At 38.5% G+C, this 20,692-nt stretch overlaps 1 protein-coding gene across 1 annotated transcript in view; it reads left to right on the top strand.

The window, feature by feature from the left end:
* fstl4 (follistatin-like 4) overlaps positions 1-20,692 on the top strand; it is a 208,906-nt gene that overhangs the window by 76,931 nt on the left and 111,283 nt on the right. The window contains exon 4 of the mRNA XM_085289588.1: positions 7,051-7,293. Within this exon, the coding sequence (XP_085145714.1) occupies positions 7,051-7,293 (243 nt within the window). The remainder of the gene's footprint in view (positions 1-7,050; positions 7,294-20,692) is intronic.

The following is a 20,692-nucleotide window of genomic DNA, read 5'->3' as shown; positions in this document are numbered from 1 at the left end:
AAATAGCAACCACATGATATTGTTTAACTGGCACATTAGTCATAATTGTAGCCTCTAGTTTTCTTTGTGTTCATATGGTGATGCTGTCTTTGCGTTTGGGAGGTGGCTACATGCATTTAAGCCTCATTTTGTTGCTGTGTAACATTTAAGTTCAAGTGCCATACCTCTCTTTCAAATGTGGAGATCGCCAAGGTAATGACTAACCTGCCATTTAGAAAGAGGTCATGGAGGTAATGGAAGATTTGTACCATTTAATAGAGAACAATGGCTTTGACAATGAGTGTAAATTAACTGTAATTATTATCGAAAGTTACTTCGATTAGAGGTTTTTACTGCAGTTGTTTCATTGTCAGTCTCAGACACGAGGGTTTTTCAGTCTGTGTCAGTCTTTGGTCCTTTCTGAATTATCTCAACAGCTATTAGAAGGATTACCATGAAAATGATCCATGTTTGCCTAACGTGAAATGGAATTACAACATTAATAACAACATAGATTTAAACGATTCCCATCACTAGGGCAAATTTGTCCTTTGTCTATTCTTCTTCTCTGTGAGAAAGATAGAGAAGCAAAAGCTGATATTCAGCCTAGACAGGAAGGCTTGATCCTTTAATTAGCTTGTCGCATGTGAATTGAAACTGGGTTATTTGAACTTTTAGTTATATGAAACGAGACAATATGAAATAAAATGTCAAAAGATTAATCAATACTGAAGTCAGTCGCTTGTTGCAACCATGTAATGTCATTCTTGTAGTAAAACAAACCAAAAAAAAAAGCTTTTATCTAAAAATGTCTCAAGATTTAGACATTTGCAGTTAGATAAAAAAAATATCTGCCATATTGTTTACAAACTACAGCAATAATTATTGGTAATAATCTGTCTTTGAATTTACATAGTTGTTACTGTTTAATGTCAGCATTTGTTAGAGTTTTATCGAGATTTAGTCCTGATTGTCTGAAGAGATGATTAACATGTTATATCATTACCTGAGAGCAAGTCTGCCAATTTCTGTGCTATTAAAGGCTGTTTCCTCAAAACATGTTTGGGAAAATGGGGCTTAGTCTAATTTTGGATGCTCTCTTGCTGCTGAGTTTTGGGGGCAATATTTAAATCCAGCCTGAATATTCAGGCATCAAAGTGCTGTTGCTGACATTTGGTGTCATGAACAGTTTTGTTCCTGGATGACTTTATGCTTATTATAAATAAATAAGACATAATAATACAATATGGATTACTTAAAGCAGACAGTGGTCATTTAGATTAATTATTCTTTTTAGACATTTGTCCTTGTTATTCTGTTTATTTATTTGATTTTCAGTGTATTTATTTATTTTTTTTTTCTTGACCTCATTGTTTGTTGATGTCTCCTTTTGATATGAAACAGTTTTTGTTCTGATAAAAACACCACAAGGTTTAAATGAAACTGTCGATCAACCTCATCTACACTGTGTTGCTGCCACAGGCTAAAGATGGACGAGTCGCTAACATATCTAAGGGGACAAATTTCCCTGGCTGATCGACCAGATCTCAACCCCAGGCTTGTGTGGCTGTGCAGAGTGGAGGCGAAATTTATTTTCAGTTAATGCGCAAGAACCTGTTCAAAAACTACACTTTTCAGACACAGTTCTGGGAGATGCTTCACCTGAGATTCTCAGTCTGTGTCTGTGGTTGGTTTTTCATGTGCTGTGTCTAATATTTAAAATTATCAATACTGAAGGTGGGACAGTAAAGACAACACCCAATCGCAGGAAACACTTCATATCTTAAAAATAGGTTGTTTTTAACCTTTTGACAGTCTATTTTTTTTTTAATTTCATTTCTGTTTTACCATAAGATTTGTGATCTTGTAGAATTTTATGGAGTCTGATGTGGAAGCTGGATGAATCAGTCCTCTTGTCAAGTGTAGTATTACCCCTAGGCCAAAGGACAAATTTAGAGCTTAATGGGGGAGGAAGGCAACAAAAGATGCGCCTTGAATATCCATGTAATCTAAACAAAATTTCCCTCTGCTTGTTTGCATTCTACTTTCTGTACTAAAACAAGAAACATCATTTTTGGTACAGTGCAGTTAAACTGACAGGTTTGTGCTTATCTGTGAGTATCTCACCTAACACCGAGGGCCGCTGCTGTCCATTGATATTCCAGCTTGGTGTGCATGTCAGAATAGCTTTGTCCAACTGTGCAGAACAGGGGAGACAGTGTTTGACGGCGCGTCTCAATATTTAATTATCTACAGCTGCTTCAGAGCAAACAGATTGATCTGTAGGATCAGCAGATGTGACTGTACATTTCCTGGACGGCACAACTCAAATAAACAAGTGCTCCATCCACATGCCCTTTACATGCACATGTATGCTACACTCATGTAACACTTGAATTAAAAAGACGGCGGCACTTTAGTGGCTCGATCACAAAACGGAAGCTGTCTGCTGGCAGGGAAAAAAGAGAAAACTCTTTGTGTCTGTATGGGTTTGTGACTGCAGCATATTTCCATGGATCAAGGTGGTTTATGACATTGTAGTGCTGCAGGCAGTGAGTCCCACATCAGCAGGGCAAATATTCTTCTAGTCTAATTACTAAGAAGCTCTTACAGTGTCCCTCTGTCTCTCCAAGGAGAAAGTATCAAAAAACAACAAACTAGCCTCTGTGGAGCTGGATTAAATACAAAATAAAGTTTGTTGTGATTGCCTTTAAATGTTAAAGGAATTTAAAGAGCTTGAGAGTCTAGCCTCAGGTATAAATAAATTGAGGCATATTTTAGTTGCTAAATAGAGCGAGGGCTTAGACAGAAGTACTTTGCTTCCAGAGTGAAGTGACATATTCTGACTTTCTCTTTCTGTGTGTGTGTGTGTGTGTGTGTGTGTGTGTGTGTGTGTGTGTGTGTGTGTGTGTGTGTGCGTGTGTGTGCGCGCACTCGCTGTGTTCTTTATGCTAGTGCGCTCTGCACACACATTATATACCTCACTGTGGATTCAAATTACCAATAGCTTTTTCAAAATGATTCAGTAAGGGCTGAGACTGACAAGATTGTAGCTTTTCCCGACAAATGAAAAGGCAGTCAGTCATGCTGTGCTTCCAGTTATGCTCTCATCCACTTAGGCTTGCATAAAAGGGGAATAAAGGAGGAAACTTATGTTGGATTATCATAAAATGTCAGGGAGATAAGCCAAAATAGTCTTACCACCGCATCCCAGTCGCTTATGTTCCTATGTAATTATCAGCAGTGCTTCTCGTAAAACATGCACAGGAAATCTGTAATTATAGTGGACAATGTCTGGTTTCAGTTTCTCTGAGGCCCAGTTTAGAAAGATATTGACAAAGAGAAAGTGAGGAAACAAAGACAGAGACACATACACATGCAGTGAAATAGAGGGGGGGAGGGAAAGGAGGATGAAGAATAATCAACAAAAAACTGCAGTGACAGGATAGAAAGGCTTGAAGCAGTATGGTCAGCATGGTATTGTCTTGGCACCATAAAAAAGCTTCGTCTTGTAAGAGCCATTTATATGTACTGTGCCAGCGGCTTAAACAGGAAGGATTATCAAATGACATTTTTAGCCTCTTAAGCAAGCCACAATTGCAACCAGCGTGGTCCAAAAGAGAGTGAGACAAAAGAACTTATGGTGAGGATGAATGCGAGTGCTACGAATTAGCTAAATGTCAGACAGCTTGCGTATTGTAAATGTAACTTTTGGGCACTATTGTTTCTGTTGTTTGAACGGCAGCTGTTCATGTACTCTGTTCTCTGAACAAAATGGGAAAAGAAGAAAGAGGACGGAAGGGGAGAGAGCTAGGGGAAGATGAAGAAGGAAGAACCAGCGCCAGTGGATAACAGCCACTGGATGTTTGTTGCTAAGCATTTAATCTCTCATGCTTGGAGAATACAAACGATCTTGTAATCGTCCCCGACCTTGACATGAACAGCAAGGTCGCAGGGGAGCTGGGATATTTTGCACAGATGCTTTGCCGAGACACGCAGAACAATTAGTAAACTGGATATTGAGTCTCTCTTCACTCTCTCCATCCCCCTCACACTCCCATCGGGGTAGTTACCTGGCACGCGACTTAGTTTGATTCCCAATACTTAATTATGATAAAGAAGTAGTCAAAGTAATGTCAGGTCAGGCTGCACCTACCTGTGGGCTGTGCTTAACTGCCAATATCGAATATGCTTATTACTGATTACTCCACCAGTTATTTTCTATTAATTGATTCCAGGTTTAGACAAGAATATGTCAAATGGACAGAAAAAGGTGGTCACACATTTCAAAATCCTAAACTGCTACTATCACAGTAGTTACTGTGATTTATTTGTTCTGTTAATCATTATTTTTGTTCACATAAGGTTTAGTAATTTCAGCAGCATTTGTGTGTGTTCGTATTTGACCATGTTCCAGTGTTTGCAAGCACAGAAGCTGGATATTAGACAGTGACTATAGAGTGTATGTTTGTTTACATACTAACACCTAAAAGTGAGTAGGAGGGTGCCGGTGTGTTAATGTATGTGTTTGTGTGTGTGTGTGAGCTTGTGTTCCTCTGTGCATTGGCCCCCAAATCTCCTTAATGCAATTAAGGGACTTTTGTCCTCCGACAACAGCGTATTACCTCTATTATTGAATATGCTGAGAGTTGAGATATGATTATACTGGAGGCAAATTCAATTTCTCTTTTCAGCAGTTTGAATATAAGAGCGTGGACTGGGTTCTTTTAAGTTAAGCCAGTATGGTTTTTAGCCTTATTCAAGAGAGGGATAATAAAGTTGACCCCTTCTCAGCATCCCTGACTCAACCTCAAAACTGCATGAACACATGTCGTTTATTGTTTGCCCTGGTTTCCATGGCAAATAAGAGAGCTTGTTGACTTCAAAGGTAAACAAGAGGCACAAAATGCTTGCAATTTTAATAGGAGAAACAGCAGGATCAATTAGGGCTTTTAAAGCTTTGCTTTAACGCCAAAACTTCATTTTTGTGAGCGCTTAGAACAGTGATTTAACTGATAAAAACGCCCGCCGTAGGCCTGTAATGGCTGCGGGACTCCTCAATCTCTGTCTTTTGATGCTCATATCAAGTCTCTGACCCGCTCCTGCTTTTTTCATTTAAGAAATATTGCTAAACTTAGGACTATTGTCACCAAAGGTGAAATGGAGATGCTTGTCCATGCCTTCATCTCCTCCTAGTTATTGTAACACACTCTTTTCCTGTCTGTCTAAGGCTTCCTTAAATTGCTTTCAAGCGGTCCAAGTAATAAATTCTCCCATATCACTCCCATGTTAAAATCCTTGCAGTGGCTTCCGGTTGGGTACAGATATCAGTTTAAAATCCTCACTTTTACATTTATGTCTTTACGAGGAGAGGCCCCCACCTATATCACTGAGCTTCTTCAGCCCTACTCTCCAAACCGAATCCTTAGATCCACTGATAGTGGTCTTCTGACTATTCCACGGACCCATTTGAAAATGAAAGGGGATCATGCTTTTCAAACCCTAGCTCCAATACGGTGGAATAGTTTACTTCCCCCGCTACACACCATTGACTCTGTGGCTTCTTTTAAAACATGGCTTAAAACACATCTGTTTAGAAAGGCATTTGGGTAATGTTCATGTGTAATATGTTGTTTTGTTTGTTTTATATTCCCATGTGAAGCACTTTTTAATAGCTTCTTGTTTTAAAAAGTGGTTTATAAATAAATTTTATTTATTTACTTAATTACTCAAAAAATCAAGTCTCATCTATATCAAATGTTTTACTCATTTTTGTTGTAAAATGCTTTTATTTTCAAATAAAACTACAGAATGAATTTTTATCATCTTGCAGATAAACCCTAAAGTTAAGCCTCTGCCAATGAATTCAACACTGTGGGTGCTTGCGTAGGAGAGTTTCATGTTTGCCTATAATTAATTGGGCGCTCTCACGACCGCATGAAAAAACATGTAAACTCTAGGAGGGATCTGGCATTTTTATGTTTAATATATTCCCCTGGCATTTGCCAGATGAGGTTGTGAGGCAGCAAATTCCTTGCTTGTACCTTTTAGAGAATCTCGTTTTCACTGTAATAACCCCACGGAGCATGGGCCAGAGGTCAGGCTCACAGAGTCAGGAAACATCAATCCAAGGTGGAGCATCTGGCTGAATCAGCAGCTTTTTGACTTCCTTTAAGTGCAGATAGATTAAATCAGTGAGAAGAAGAAGAAGCAAGGTGCCCTAGGCAGTGAGTGGTTACAGTGGTGATGGCTGTGTGCATTTGTCCCTGCACATGTGTGTAGGTCAGGAGATGACACAAGGAGTTGTTATAATGAAGAGGGTGAGTAGTGAGTGCATTTGTGTTAATAGGCAACAAAATAGCTAAGGCAGAATGTGGAAACTCTACTTACATTTTCAGTGCCCTTATATGCTCAAACACATCTTGGTATGTTTGTATGCACATGTGCTTGTGTATGTGCAAATGATTACTGAGAGGTGGCAGCCTGCAGTTTGAGCTGTAGAGAGTTAGACTGGGTTTAAAAAAAGGTTTATCCTCGTTAGCACCGTGTGATAATTGCCATCACGTTTGGAGGTGTTTGTCATTGGTTTACGGTTTTTCTAATTTTGGTGCCTACTGTATGATCCATGCAAATGTGTTTTCCTTAATACCTATTTGATTAGTTTTATTCTGCACCACATATGTAATAATTTTTTTTAAATGAGAATTAATGTCTTTTTTTTTATTTTGTTTTGATTCTTTTATTTGAAAACAAATTTGATTATCTAAGTTCCTCAGAATCTCACACTACATGAGAACTGTCCTTGAATTTTGGCCATGTTATTTTTAAGCAGCAAAAATCTATGAGAAAGCAATACTCATGTCTTTGTCTGTCTGTGCTGGAGAGACAAATCTATTTCATTTTTGCTTTTTGTAAATTCAGCTGATCTCTATCTCTGCCCTTGTAACTCTTTTCGATTTATATACGCAAGTAAAAATTGCCTAAGTTTCCCCCTCTCATACGATTTTATGAAGGCATACACTCTGGCTTTCTTTCTTGATATAAAAGCCCTTTTCTCTCTTGCTCTTCCAGCCCTATCTGATCCGGATGGAGACCCCTGTCGGAGGACCTACTGTGGACGGGGTCGACAATGTGTGCTAATGGCAGAAACTGGCCGCGCAGAGTGCGTTTGCCAGGAAAAATGCCGGCCCTCCTTTGTGCCGGTGTGCGGCTCAGACGGCAGATTCTATGAGAACCACTGTGAGGTTTACCGCACTGCCTGCCTGGAAAGAAGACGGATCTATGTGGTACACAGCAAGGACTGTTTCTTTAAAGGTACAGATTTAGTGCTACACTGCTACACTGACACTGCAGAGGGCTGCCACACACTGTTAAAAAAATGACTGAAGTTATATATTTGAAGTTATATTTATAAAAAAAAAAAGTCTATTTAACTTGGATATTCTATTATAATTAATCAAAATAAATTACAAAGGCATTTAGGATGAAGAAGATATAGAGGACATATGTGTGCCCATGCTGTGATACTGCAGCTGTTTGTCAAAATTATTTTCCCCCCAAAGTTTGATAACAAACAAACTAACAGCTTGCTGCATGTATTTGTTTTTCAGGGATATTTCAATTTTACGTCAGTCTTTTTCACATATTTCACCATCTGTTGTTGCTTAAAAAGTCTTAAAGTATTAGGTTTTGTGTGTACCTTTGGAACAGTGGGTTCTTTGTTTTTTGCAATAATTTGCCTTATCCAAAGTAACAAATAAGAAGGTCACAAAAAGTGTATTTGATATAAAAATTAATGTGGGTGTTTAATGAGTCAAAATGTTATGTGATACTCTGTAACACCTTGTGTTAAATACACTTTGATTAAGTAGTTACAAAAACATTTCTATATAAAGTCATTCATAGTTTTCATATTAATTGAAGATGTGTGATGCGTGTGAGTTTGGAAACTTAACAGTCCCATGTTATAGAATGTGTGAACAAGTTAATGAGCCTCCCATGTCGCAGCGCTGTGCCTTCCAGGTTTCAGCTCAAAGAACCGCACATCTTTGTTTCCAACTCGCCTCAGCACAAAGCTAGTTTTTTAGCTTTGGTAACTCTCTGAAGCTTTCAATCCAGCTGTGCTGCTACTTCCTACAACTCTCTTAGCCTGCGCTCACTCAGTTAAAGGAAGTGCAGCTGATCAGGCATCTCTCTCTTCACACTGAGTGATCATTTCTCATGTCAATATAGCCGAAACGCCCACCTGCTGTTTTTAACTTATGTCAGGATTTTAGCAGTGCATAGATAAAAGGAAAAAAATAGTTTAAATTAACAGGTTACTATGTATTATTGCATATGAAAATATTGTGAAAAACTTTTTTTTATTTCAAGTTCATTGCACATTAAGTGAAATATGTTGTCGTTTTATTTTATTTTAGTTTTAAAGATCATTATTAGAACACATCAAAAACAAAAATCTGGTATCTCAAATTATTAGAATATTTTATTTTCAGTTTCAGTAAATGAGTTAAATGTAATCTATAGGGTTAAATACCATGGTATTGTCGACTTGTTCAGTACACGCAACAACAATGACAACTGATTTGGGTCCAGATGACGATACCCTCCACAAGCCACAGAAGGTCACTGCTGAAAAGGCTGGCTCTTTGCAGAGCGCTGGATCGAAGCATATTAAATGAAAGTTGAGAGCAAGGATAAATTGTGATAGGAAAAGGTGCCCAAGCAGCAGAGATGGCTTTCCAAGAAGATTCAAATTAAGAACATGTGGCGCTTCACAAGGACTGGACCGAGGTGCACTAACATCATCAGGAAAGTGGCCTCAACTGTCCCTAATATTACGACACTAATCCATAGAGAAGGAGGAAAAGGGAGGAAAAGAACTTTTGATCAATGGTCCAAAGTCCTCTTATCGCATGAAAGTAAATTCTGTCTTTCTAGGTCCTAGAGTCAGCAGAGGCACAGAATCGAAGTCCAGGCTGAATTTCCCACAGTCTGTGGTGATTTGGTTTGCCATGTCATCAGCTAGTGTTGGTCCGCTGTGTTTTATCAAGTCCAAAGTCAACGCGGAAATCTACCAGGATATTTTAGACTACTTCATGCTTCCATCTGCTGCAGATTTCCCTTTTCCAGGATGACTTAAGGCCTGCTCACAGTGCTGAAACTGCTACCAAGTTACCTGACCAGAGCCTCTTTTGATTAATTTTAGGAAATACCCTAATGATGAGAGATACTAGATTTCTGATTTTCATTAGCTGCCATAAACATCAAAATTAAATATTACACCTTACGCAATGAATAGAGAATATAAGTTGTTGGGTTTTTTTTTTTAATTTTAATTAACTCTCTCCAGGCACACCCACTTCCCCATATTCAGTGGTTATTTTGCTCAAAGTCCTTTCTGTGGTCTCTGGTTGCCACAACACTTCCAGTGTGAAAACTCTGGTCTACGTTATCATCATCAACAAAGTCTCACAATAATACAGACTCAGAGACTTGGACTGGAATATACATTTATAACTGAAAGCCTCTGTTTTAGATATATATATATATAGAGAGAGATATACATGTATGAATAATACATTTTCCTGCTGACCCCATCCTCACCAGTGCATTGCTTAGCTTTCACGGCAATTCATTAAATGACGGTCGGCACTTCAGCTGCCATTTATTGAAGGTAATACGCCGATAAGGAATAAGTACTTTGGACGACCCCACTTTAAAAGCTGAATTAACCCTTAAAGACGCTTGTGTTCATTATTGCTGCCAACAACTGAACATTTGTCGTACTTTGCTTTCTTGTCCCTTCACACTTAAATTGGAAGAAGCAAGCAATTATGATGATTTTAGCTCCACTGCTGTTGGCTTTTAAAGTCTGTTGAGATTAAGTGAAATCAAGTGAAATTATTACATGGGCATATTATTTTTTTCTTTTCACCTGGCTTTTTTGTGTAATTTCCATTGTTTTCCACTGCTTACACAACAACAAAAACACTGTTTCACAGCCTCTGTATCTTTGATGTCTCACTACATCACTGTGTATGGCACATGTTTGATCCCTTTTGCAAGTGAAAATTGCCCTCAAATGATATTCTAATACCCGTGAGGGGTACATATGAACAGTCTGAAGGCTACGCTTAGGTTTTAACTTTGGTTTGATGTTGAAACATTTAAACAAAAATCGTCGCATTGACAAGCAAAGCAACTGTTTTGTAGCATGTTGCCAGCTGTCAAGTTCCAGTCACAAACATCAATCACTGTGAAAATTGTGCCGGTTTCTGTCAGCCACCGATTCAGTTGAGATGAAAGGACGAAATCATCTGTAGTTTGGCGCTGAAGGCTGTGGCTCGGGGTCGAGTTTTTCTGGGAAACAATAGCGATGCACTTACACTGGGACAAGGACAGTAGGCATTTTCATCAGGTGCTTATTCATCTCTTCTGTCTGGTCGACTTGGTTAATCATGCTCCTTTCACTACAAGTCAGCTTACTTATTAGGCAGTTGGCCCTAATCACAAAGACTGGCCTCTAAATCATTTATAATTGCACCCTAAAAACTAATTTGATGATCAATCTAATTGTGGAACTTTAACTGAGTTTTGAGTCAGAAGGAAACCAGTGTTGAGCAGTGCAAACATATCATTAACAGGTTTATTTTGCAGCAAATCCTTTCATAATTCTAAATTTTATATGCATTCAATTAGATTATGAAAATGGCCATCCAAACATTTTTCCATAGACGTTTATGCATTATGTGCACATGCACTGACTCAGTCTGTTCCTTCTTTCTCCTCACTACATATCCATGCACTCACAAATCACCACAAGGTTACCTGGGATCACTGGTTCCCTATTGTAAATCGTTTAAATCTTCACTCTTGACTATCTCTCATTAGCAAAATCGCACTCTCAGCATGAACAGTCTGTATTATTATCCAAAGGCAGCCCACTCACTTTATTATGACTTCGATTTAAAGGTAACGGGGCTGCAAACCTGGTGGCATAGCCTCTTTTTTCCCAGTTTTCCAGGTCAGACTAGTATTAAGCATGTTTTATACTCCCTCGGGGCGCTAATGTTAAAATAGAAAGCAAAGCTATAGTTATTTTTGAGCGCATGATTTCATGTCAACGCAGCACAGAAACACAGACGCACAATAACTCACACAAACATGGCAGCACTTTCAGGAATATCACATTAGGGAGGCAAGGATTCCTTCCAGACATTACCATGCATAGCTAATCCACATTAGGGGCGTTCAGTTGGCACATTAAGCTTAAACTTGATGTCTGAATGCAACCCAGCAGGAGATGGAAAATTGTGGAAATCGGTCAGATGTTATGGGAATCATGTGTTGTCTGTACATGTGAAGTCAATATTGCACATGACATACAAAGAAAACATTAGAAGGCACGTCTCTCAGTGGTGTGCTACAGCCATTATTCATAATCACTATTTGTACAGAGCACTGGAAAGAAGCATCCCTGGCGTTGATCAATAACGCTTGAAAACAGCAACACATCCTGTTCTGGTTTGAAGCTCTGCGTCGCATCTCCAGCTGCAGAATGAGACACAATTGACCATTTTCCTCCATTTCTGTCAGGATTTCACTCGGCAACTACCCCAGTCCTCAACGGTTAATGACAATAGGATAAGACAACAATATTATACAGAAGTACGATAATAGTAATATGTGTCTTTCAAATAAAAATGAATAGAGAAAAAAAAAAGATGAAGCTGCAAATGTGCTCATACGCCCCCCCCCCCACTCAGAGAGTGAGTAAGACACAAATGGATCTCTGGGGACCCCAGAGCAATGTTTTAAGCCACTGACTTTTTTTTTTTTTCACAGAATAGGGTGGGGGTATGGGGGGTGGGGGGGTGGGGGGGGTGAATTTGCTTTCAAATATGATAAACCTAAAAGCTCAGCTGTGAAAGCCTATTTCTTTCAGCCCAGGGCTAGGGTCAAAGTCACAGTGTCAAATATAGCAAGTAGTTATGCCAGCTTTCGTCTCGTCATATTTGCATGACTGTGATTTTCTCCGCAGAGCTGGTCCAAAGCTCTTCACTTTGGAAAGGGAAAAAATAACTGACCTTTCCTTACTGCCTTCCACTTACAGAGCTCATTTTGTTTATGCATTAAGCTTTTAATAGGTCTGCATGCATAACCAATGGCATCCGCTGCTACAATTACACGTTACTTTAAGCTAAAGTGGAGAAAAACACACGCAAACACACACTGACACACACACACACACACAAAAGAAACCAAATAATTAAACAGATTTTTTTTTTTTCATTTTATTTATGAGACTTTTACTAGAGTTTCCCAGTTCATCTGCAGTTGCCTGTTTCAGTCACTTACCTGAAATTTGTCATGACTTTAATGAGATTTTACCTTTGTACTCTTTAAAAAGTTTTGTTGTTTTATGTTTGGGGGTACAATTGTATCTTGTAACATCAGAAGTTTCTATGAGCTTCAGAGAAAAAGTTGACTTTTTTCAAGGAGAGAGGTCAACTCTCAACTCTCCTTTGGTTTTATGTTTTTAATTAAATTTTTATCTTATTTTTTCCTCGGGCAGTGGGGAAAATCAAGGGAGAATGTTTAATGGCTCAAACTACTGTATACCTGTTGTGGCAAACAGAGTTGTACAGGTGAAGGAGTTTACCACTCGGCTATCTGAGGGTACCCAGATATTCTCTTTGATGCAGCTTGAAGGAGGCTGCAGCTTGCTTCTGGCTTGATACTCAAAAGTGTGTGGTAAAGGATTTGACTTTTTTGACAGACGGCAAAGGTGATTTCAGGGCAGGAAAAAAAAGGATAATAAATGTCTGGATGGGGTTTTTTGTTCTCCCCACTTCTTTCTTTCTTCTCAGCTGATGATTTAATACATATTGGCTAAAAAAAAATGTGTATTTGTATAATAACATTAGAATAACAATGGGATTATAAAATGCCACACTCTGAAGTGAATTGATAACTGTTACATACCAGTAAAAGGGACACAACAATGTTTAAACCAAAACCCTATAAAGAGATTTTCATTCTTTCACCTTTTTTATGATAACTTTAATTCTGTTTTCACTGCAGCACTTCTAAGATTAGTCTGAGCTCACTTCAGCTATCCATTTCACAAAGACCCCGCTATAAAATTACCACGGAAACCACAAATGTCTAACGTACACAAGGGAAAGTCAGTTTGTCTGCTCAAGTACGGCAAATAGATAATCGGCTTCAAAGTCAAAACTCGCTTGACGCCAAATGGCTTTAGAAAGGGCAAACTGTCAATTAAAAAGATTGATGTACCTGAAGCACTCAAACTTAATAACCTATTTAGATTCAAATTACTAAAAGTACCAGAAGTCATAAAACAGGTTTTCAGTCTGTCATCTGTTTTTTTTTTACTTTTTTTTTTTAACTTTTTCTTTTTATAACCATGTGATAAATTACACTCTTGTCAAGTGATTGATCTAATAAAAATGATAACACCTTTTAATAGAGTGGCAGTGCCACTCTTTCGCTGATTTTATTTTCAGAATGAACTACATATAGTAGTGCATCAGAGACAGCTCACCTTAGTTTTCCCTGTGTTTTAGATATCTGTTTATTTATTTTTGGCTAATTTGGAAAAAGGAGATTACTTTGAGACAGAAATGTTGAAATCTGGAAGTGATTATTAAAATAAAATTACACTTGGCATTCACTTAATTCTTTTATTAAGTGCATGATGTATAAATTCAATTACATTTAAAGATTTTTAAAATCTCATTAGCTTTAGAAATCCCTGAATTTCTGAAACAGGCACCAGAAGCACAACATGTTTTCTCTTTCTTCTCCTGTGATGAGTGCTGGACAGAGAGTCGGCTCTTTTCTGACCTTGCCTTTGATTATGGCCCTTTCCCTCTGAAATGATCCGAAAAAGAACTAACACACTTGATTCATCGCTTTCATCTTCCTGATGAGTAGGAAGCTTCTAGAAAAGGCAGTCCAAAGAGACATCTGTTTTCACCAGGTTGTGTATGCCACTCCACAGGGAGGTCTTTAATGTACCTGGTTTGACCACTCTATTATGGAAAAGTGTCATTCTGGTGATTCTAAGTTGTGATCCCGCTGACTCTTAGATCAGACGAGCAATGTGGTAGCTTTCAGACTGAAATTAGTGTTGAGTCTCCACTGGGTCTTAGTCTCCACTGGGTCCACTAAGCCAGGCGGTTCATAACATTAGTTGCCAGCCCTCACTTGAAATTCCTTGTGGGGAGCCCTGACCCCCCCCCCCCCCCACCCCCACCCCATCCTCTCCAGACTGGACACCAGCCAGGTTAAAGTTGATTGCAGAGCTGCAATGATTAATTGATTGGCTGACTGGTCAAAAATTAATTTGCAGCCATTGTGATAATAAACTGCTAGTTTGAGTCACTTATCAAGCAGAGGGGAAAAAAAGGCAGACATCCTCATTTCACCTTTTGAAGACATCAGTACTGAAAATAGTTCTTCAGTTGCTTTAACTAGCCACTTAAATAAAGATTCTCATAAGGGTGCTGATTGATTGATATTTTAGCAATCATCAGTCTTCTTGAGATTCACAAGCTGTTGCCAAATCTCACAAAAAAATGACAGCTACAGTGTTCTTGATATAATGAATTGCTTTGTCTTTTCCTCTCTCCAACCTCCCTTTTAGCCATCTATCAACTACCCGTGTTTGCGGTGTCTCTAACTTTTAGAGCTGCCTCAACCACTCTGATTACTCTTCATCATTCGGGCTCATTCAGTGGCAGCTGTGGTTATTGCATTAGCCATCAAAAGCTTCCCCCGTTTGTCTTTGTACTCCCTCTCTCTCCCTGCAGCCCATGGCAGCACCCTGCCTCCACCGTCCATCTTATTGCTTGCTAACCCTCTACCCCTTCCTGTGACTGCTGCTATCAACTTAGTCACGCACACACACAGTAGTTTGATCATTCTCACAAGAAGGATCAACTTAACTTGAGCTCCAGGGCTGCGTCTTTAGTTTTATACATTAATCAAGATTATATAGGGTTAAAATTTAATGCCATTAAAGATGAAAAACCAAGTGTAATTGCGGGATGTTCATGACATCTTGTTTTTGTCTTGCTTTCTTTCTGCAAACTCTTTGTTGGATTTAAATTAATAATTAAATTAATTAAATTAATTTTCTTTGGTTTATTAAAAAATGGCCAAACAATTGCTGTATAGTAATATCCCATAATGAAATGTACTTATGAGCAATTTGTTGCTATGTCACTAAAGCAGGCTGGAATCTAGAAATTATGTATTGCTGATTCTGATACTAACTCTCCAAGGTTTGTTTTTCTTTGTACATCCATACACTTTGTTTAAACTGCTTATCCAATTCAGTCCCTGTGTGGGTGTGGAGCTGGCCTTCCTTATCGTCACAGGTAGAGCGCACTCCACGCAGAACACCAGCAGGTTCGAGCAATGAACCTTTGTGCTGGGAGGCAACAGTACTGACCACTGTCCCACTTTTCCTCCAACAGTATGTTTGTACTGTCATTAATGACTGACCTACTTGGGTGGTGTGAGCTAATCAGTTCATTGAATACATTTTATATTCATTCCACTGAACCCTATCAACCTACATCGATCAATTCTACATTACAAGGGCACATTTTAGAAACCCAAACTCTTTAACTGAACTGCTCCAGCAGGGATGTAAAATTGTCCATGTCACATAACAAAAGCTAGTCTGGGCTATGTGTAAAACATCCATTCACATACACAAAAACACAAACTATCACCAGCAGGGGTTGCTTTGGCAGGACTTTATTTTAGTTATGGTTTGCTTTTACATGTATATCAGCCAAATTATATCAGCCTTATGTCATCTTGTGCAAACACTTTTTCGTCATTTTGTCTTTTCGCTGCTGCATTCATTCACCTCATTTAGTTGGTCAACAGTCTCCCCTGCGAACAAAGGAGGTGTCTTTTGACCACTGGTTTACCCCAATGTACTGGTGTAGGGGTAATACCATCGACACTCAACCAATGCTGTCTGATATTCCATAAAACCTTCATGGTGAATCAGGCTACACCTGCTGTGGTTAATTGGGTATCTTCCTGTAATTCAAGAGATTTCTGTCTGTCTGTGCTTTTGTTGCTTTGTCCGCCAACACCTGTGACATGATCAAGAGTTTAGCAACCAAATTTGGCACACAGATCTTAGGCACCTGAAGGTTCTTATCTATATCAGGATATCAACAGGTTGCCAAGCAACCACCTGTTAAGCATCTTTTTTTGTTAAGCAACTTTTAAGCATCTGTGACATCATATCCTGCATCCTGTCTTTTTCATTTCACAGCTCCAACATCCGCTTTATAGCCACAAAAGTGTAATTTTGAGTGATATTACATATAGGGGATATTATATTGTCTTCACGATGTCTAGCAACAGACTAAAAAACATGAATGGTACCATTTTCATTTCATGGCTATTAGCTCCAATAGGCCAAATAATACTGTAGTGTAGGTATGTATTAGTACTAGTAAATAATTGTAGTAAATAATGGCTTTTCATATTATATATGCCAATTTAAAAACTAAACCCAAAACTATCATTGTTTTGTTTCATTAGTTAACAAACAATGACAAACTCAAAGAAAATTCTTTATCTGATATCCAATAATTTTCTGTTGCAAGTTACAATTATTTTTGCCTAAACAGTCGTTTGGATGAATATATGTCTTGTTTTTGTTCCTGTATTTTGTGTTAATTTTGCATTTGTTTTAATGGCAAAATCAGCTAAATTAGTACTAAATGTTCATTATAACATTATAACATTCTTTCATTAGTTTTAATCATTATTGATTTTTTTTTATTATTTTTGCTTTATTACAAGCTTCATCTTTAATGTTTAGTAGATGCTCAGGTTTTTTTTGTTTGTTTGTTTGTTTGCTTGGTGGATTGTTTTTTGGTTTTGGCTTTTTATTTTTCACCTCTCTTATGTAGATGCCTACTCATCCTTTTACGTGGACTCTCTCTCTCTCTGAAACACACACACACACACACGAAAATGACGGTACACGCTTCTGTCATGACAAAAAAAAAAAGCAAAAAGCAAAATAATCTCTTATGAAAGAGAATGTTTATCCATGCCTAAGAGATTTTGACATGCTTGTCACAACACTGCCATTGCCTCTCACTTTGCCTTTTCTGTGGTGCGCTATACTCCACAGCACCACAATGGACCTCTTAAATCACTTGCCTGGCTTTAGCTGCAGACGTGTGCTGCTCAGCCTGGCACATGCAGTATGGATATATTGATAATTTAAATCCGAGTTGGGAGTAAACAAATTGTGATGGGCATCACAATTTGAAATTCTTTTTTTTTTTCTTTTTTACTGCTTCTCACCATAGATGTATAACACACACACACACACACACACGCACACAGCTTTTCCCTCATTTTGCCTTGTTGAAGTAATTAAAAAATCCCTAATGTGGGTTTTGTTCAGGGAAAGCCATTTTGGCATTCTGTCTACATCTTGTAGCATTAACAGGTGGCACTGCATCATTTTTGGAGCTCATCATCGACATGGTCTGTTTTTATTACTGTTCCTAACACAACTTTTTAAGAGCTGTTGGCAAATGGCTCTGAACAACTGAGAAATTAGAAAGTGACAAATGAATTCATTTGGCCCATCCCCTTCAATTCAGCAATCCTTTCATCAGTTTAATGGCTGTATAAATGGAAAACACATATGGCTGCCAGTGTTTCTAGCCCCAAACTTTGAAACTTGTCTGATCTGTTTTTGATGAAGTCTCGTTTCATTTACTAACAAGTGAGATGAATATCTTTTGCTCCAGTTTAGACATCATTTTAATGTCTGTATGATAATTAAATATCAGTTTAATTCAAATAACTCTTCCTAGCAATATAGTGCCATTCATAGTACACACACACTGCTCTCTTTCTGTGTCCATGCAGATCTATTTCATTCCCCCTTAAACAGCCTGCCCTCCCCACTCTTCCTCATAGACCACTTTCCTCTTCTCTATCGTTCACCCTCGTTTTTTTTTTCTTGTCATGCCCCCAATATAGTGCAGATGGGGATTTGAGTGACTCTGTCAAGCTTTTAACTGCGTTCCCGGTCTGTGTTAAATTGGTTCAGAGCTTAAGTAGAGTGTGAGCCTGGAAAATAAAAAAATAAAAATACAAGAATCACCTCGAGGCAAAGTGACCCTGGGAAGAAAAAAAAATCTTATACACTCTTCATTCTTGACAAACACAAACACTCGCACACACAAACACAAACACATACAGAGACATAAACTAGGAGTGTAAAATGGATGTGTGGCTTGGTTCACTCCTAATCCATTGCAGTGAGTGCAAAGATCTTTACCTTCACGTGGAAGTATTTGTAGCTGCTTCACACAATAGGACAAGGTCGTCGGCGTGCCATAAAATTAATCTGGTGGGCGCAATGCTATCACGTGATGGATAATCTGATTAGACTTAAAGTATTTGATCACTTCTGTGGACAAGTTAGCTCAGATAACTGTCTGGGGACTGAACTATAATGGTTCTTAACTCGATTAAGATATATTGTTACATGAATTTATATAAATTTCAGTATTATTGGTGGTTAACACATTCACTTTACACGCACAAGAGCTCTAATTTGAAACCATGAGGACACAAACATAAACACAGAGAGTCACAAGTGTACTTCGATTGCCGGTCCCAAGCCCAGATAAACGTGAGGATTGCATGAGGAAGAGCATTCAGTGTCAAATCGAACATGCGGCTCTATCGCTGTGGTGATCCACTGGGAAATAAGGGCGCAGACAAAAGTGCGCCAATTATCACCAGACTACTTACGTTTGTGCACAAGAAAATTGCAAGCTTTTGTTTTTTTACAGAACCACTTCAGGCAAAGAGACCCTAGAAAATTTATAATGTTAAAAATAAGAGTATCATGTAATGAGAGCAGCAGTTTCATAATCAATGCAATCCCAAAGATAAAACTTCATCCAGTCTCACAATTTTTTTATGCACTTTGTAATCATTTCCTGATTTGGACTGTAATAATGACAACTTACAATCAGCATTTTTAGTGCAGCGTGTGACTCATTTTCCTACTTGCTCCTGTGCTCAGATGTAGGTTATCACATATTTACGGTTACGTTTTCTCAAGTTCACATCAGTTCTTTCTACTTGAATGATGCACACAAATGCACAAAAAGTGTTAATGAATTATTTTTTGTTTACTACTTTCTAAATCTAAAAGAATACAGGTGCACATTTCATCCTTTTTTGGAGGATGCACTTGCTTTTAACAGAGTTTTTACAGGAGGTCCTGTTACAGATTTTTAAGCATCTGGACAGCGATCTTGCTGGAAAGAGATGACTGAACAGTGCCTCCACTGCCTTGTAACACGAGTTGTCAGATTATATACTTCCACCCTGCCAGTTGAACAGTTTGACCAGAGGGCAAAGAACGAGCCCAGATTGACAACTAGCGCAGCTCAGTGTGCTGCACCAACTGATTTGCCAGCTCTCGAGATGACTGAATGATCAACTGAATGACTGCCCAGCTTCTAGCACAGCCCTCTATTTCACCAAGACACTCAAGCTACTTGCCCTTTGAGTACTATTCTCAATGCAAAGACTGAAAATGTGCTCCCTTAAAAAAGGAAGAAGTTATATCTCAGAATCGTTCCTTTAAAAACAAAAAAAGAGTTCTGCAACGCATGTAATCCCAAAATATTTGAATAGTTAAGATTTCATTGATTTGTTCATTTAGTTTGAAATAAAAGTAAATGAAATATTTCAAGTGGACTTAACCTGGTACATGTAATATATAATATTACTGGTATTTTCAGTGTTTGAGCCAGTTGTTAATTTAAATATAATGTGTAATATAGGTGACGCTTAATAGTAAACAACTGCATTTAATTTGTAGTGATCCATCTACATGCAAGCCTTCCACCGAAACAACCTAAGAGATTATATTTAACAAAAGCCTCTTTTTTTGGATTTTGCTGCATTGAATAAACATCTGTTCTGTTTTGCTGACACCCAAATTTGTGATAAAAATAAATAAATAAACATACTGTTTTGAAAGCAAGGTGGCCTCGCATGCCGTTCTCCTTTGGGAGCAGCAAGCTTTCCACCCGTACATTTTTCATGGTCATTTCATCCGATCAACAAAAGTAGCTTGTGTTACCCTGATTTATTGAGTGACACTGTGCCCTTGGTGCTCATTATTAGCATCTCAGTACCACAGGGCCTATTTGCATCATTGACTCACCATTCTACCATAAGTCGCTGACTATGGAGAGTGCTCTAATTCTAAGATCCAAAGGGAGTAACAACCCCAGCAGCTGCCTCGGGAAAGTTATCAGTCCGTGTTATTGTTTTCAAGCTCATCCCACAAGATTTCCTCAGAGAACCGGAGCAGTATGGATGGATGCTGCTGACCTTTTTGTTTTAGTGCCTATGTTACAGGTGTCACTGCTGCTGGCAGGGAATAATAGTATTCTTTTGAGGTGATACTCCATCTGGTTACAGTCCCACTGCTGTGTCAATACCTGATGGGATGATGAATAGCCCTTCTGCTGATAAAGAGGTTGTTAATTCATATCCGATGTAGGCTTGGTTAGCACGGGGGGTCTAGCCTAGGGACCCTTACTGGATACAGAAGCTCTGATCAGCCGTCGAACCCCCAACCTGAAGTTCCAAA

The sequence above is a fragment of the Mchenga conophoros genome, linkage group LG10 (assembly GCF_057382185.1).
Source record: "Mchenga conophoros isolate Kocher_MC1m ecotype Shallow Benthic linkage group LG10, M_conophoros_male_GT1.1, whole genome shotgun sequence".
Lineage (NCBI taxonomy): Eukaryota > Metazoa > Chordata > Actinopteri > Cichliformes > Cichlidae > Mchenga > Mchenga conophoros.
Note: the sequence above shows the minus strand (reverse complement) of the source record. Positions and strands in the feature narration are given on the sequence as shown.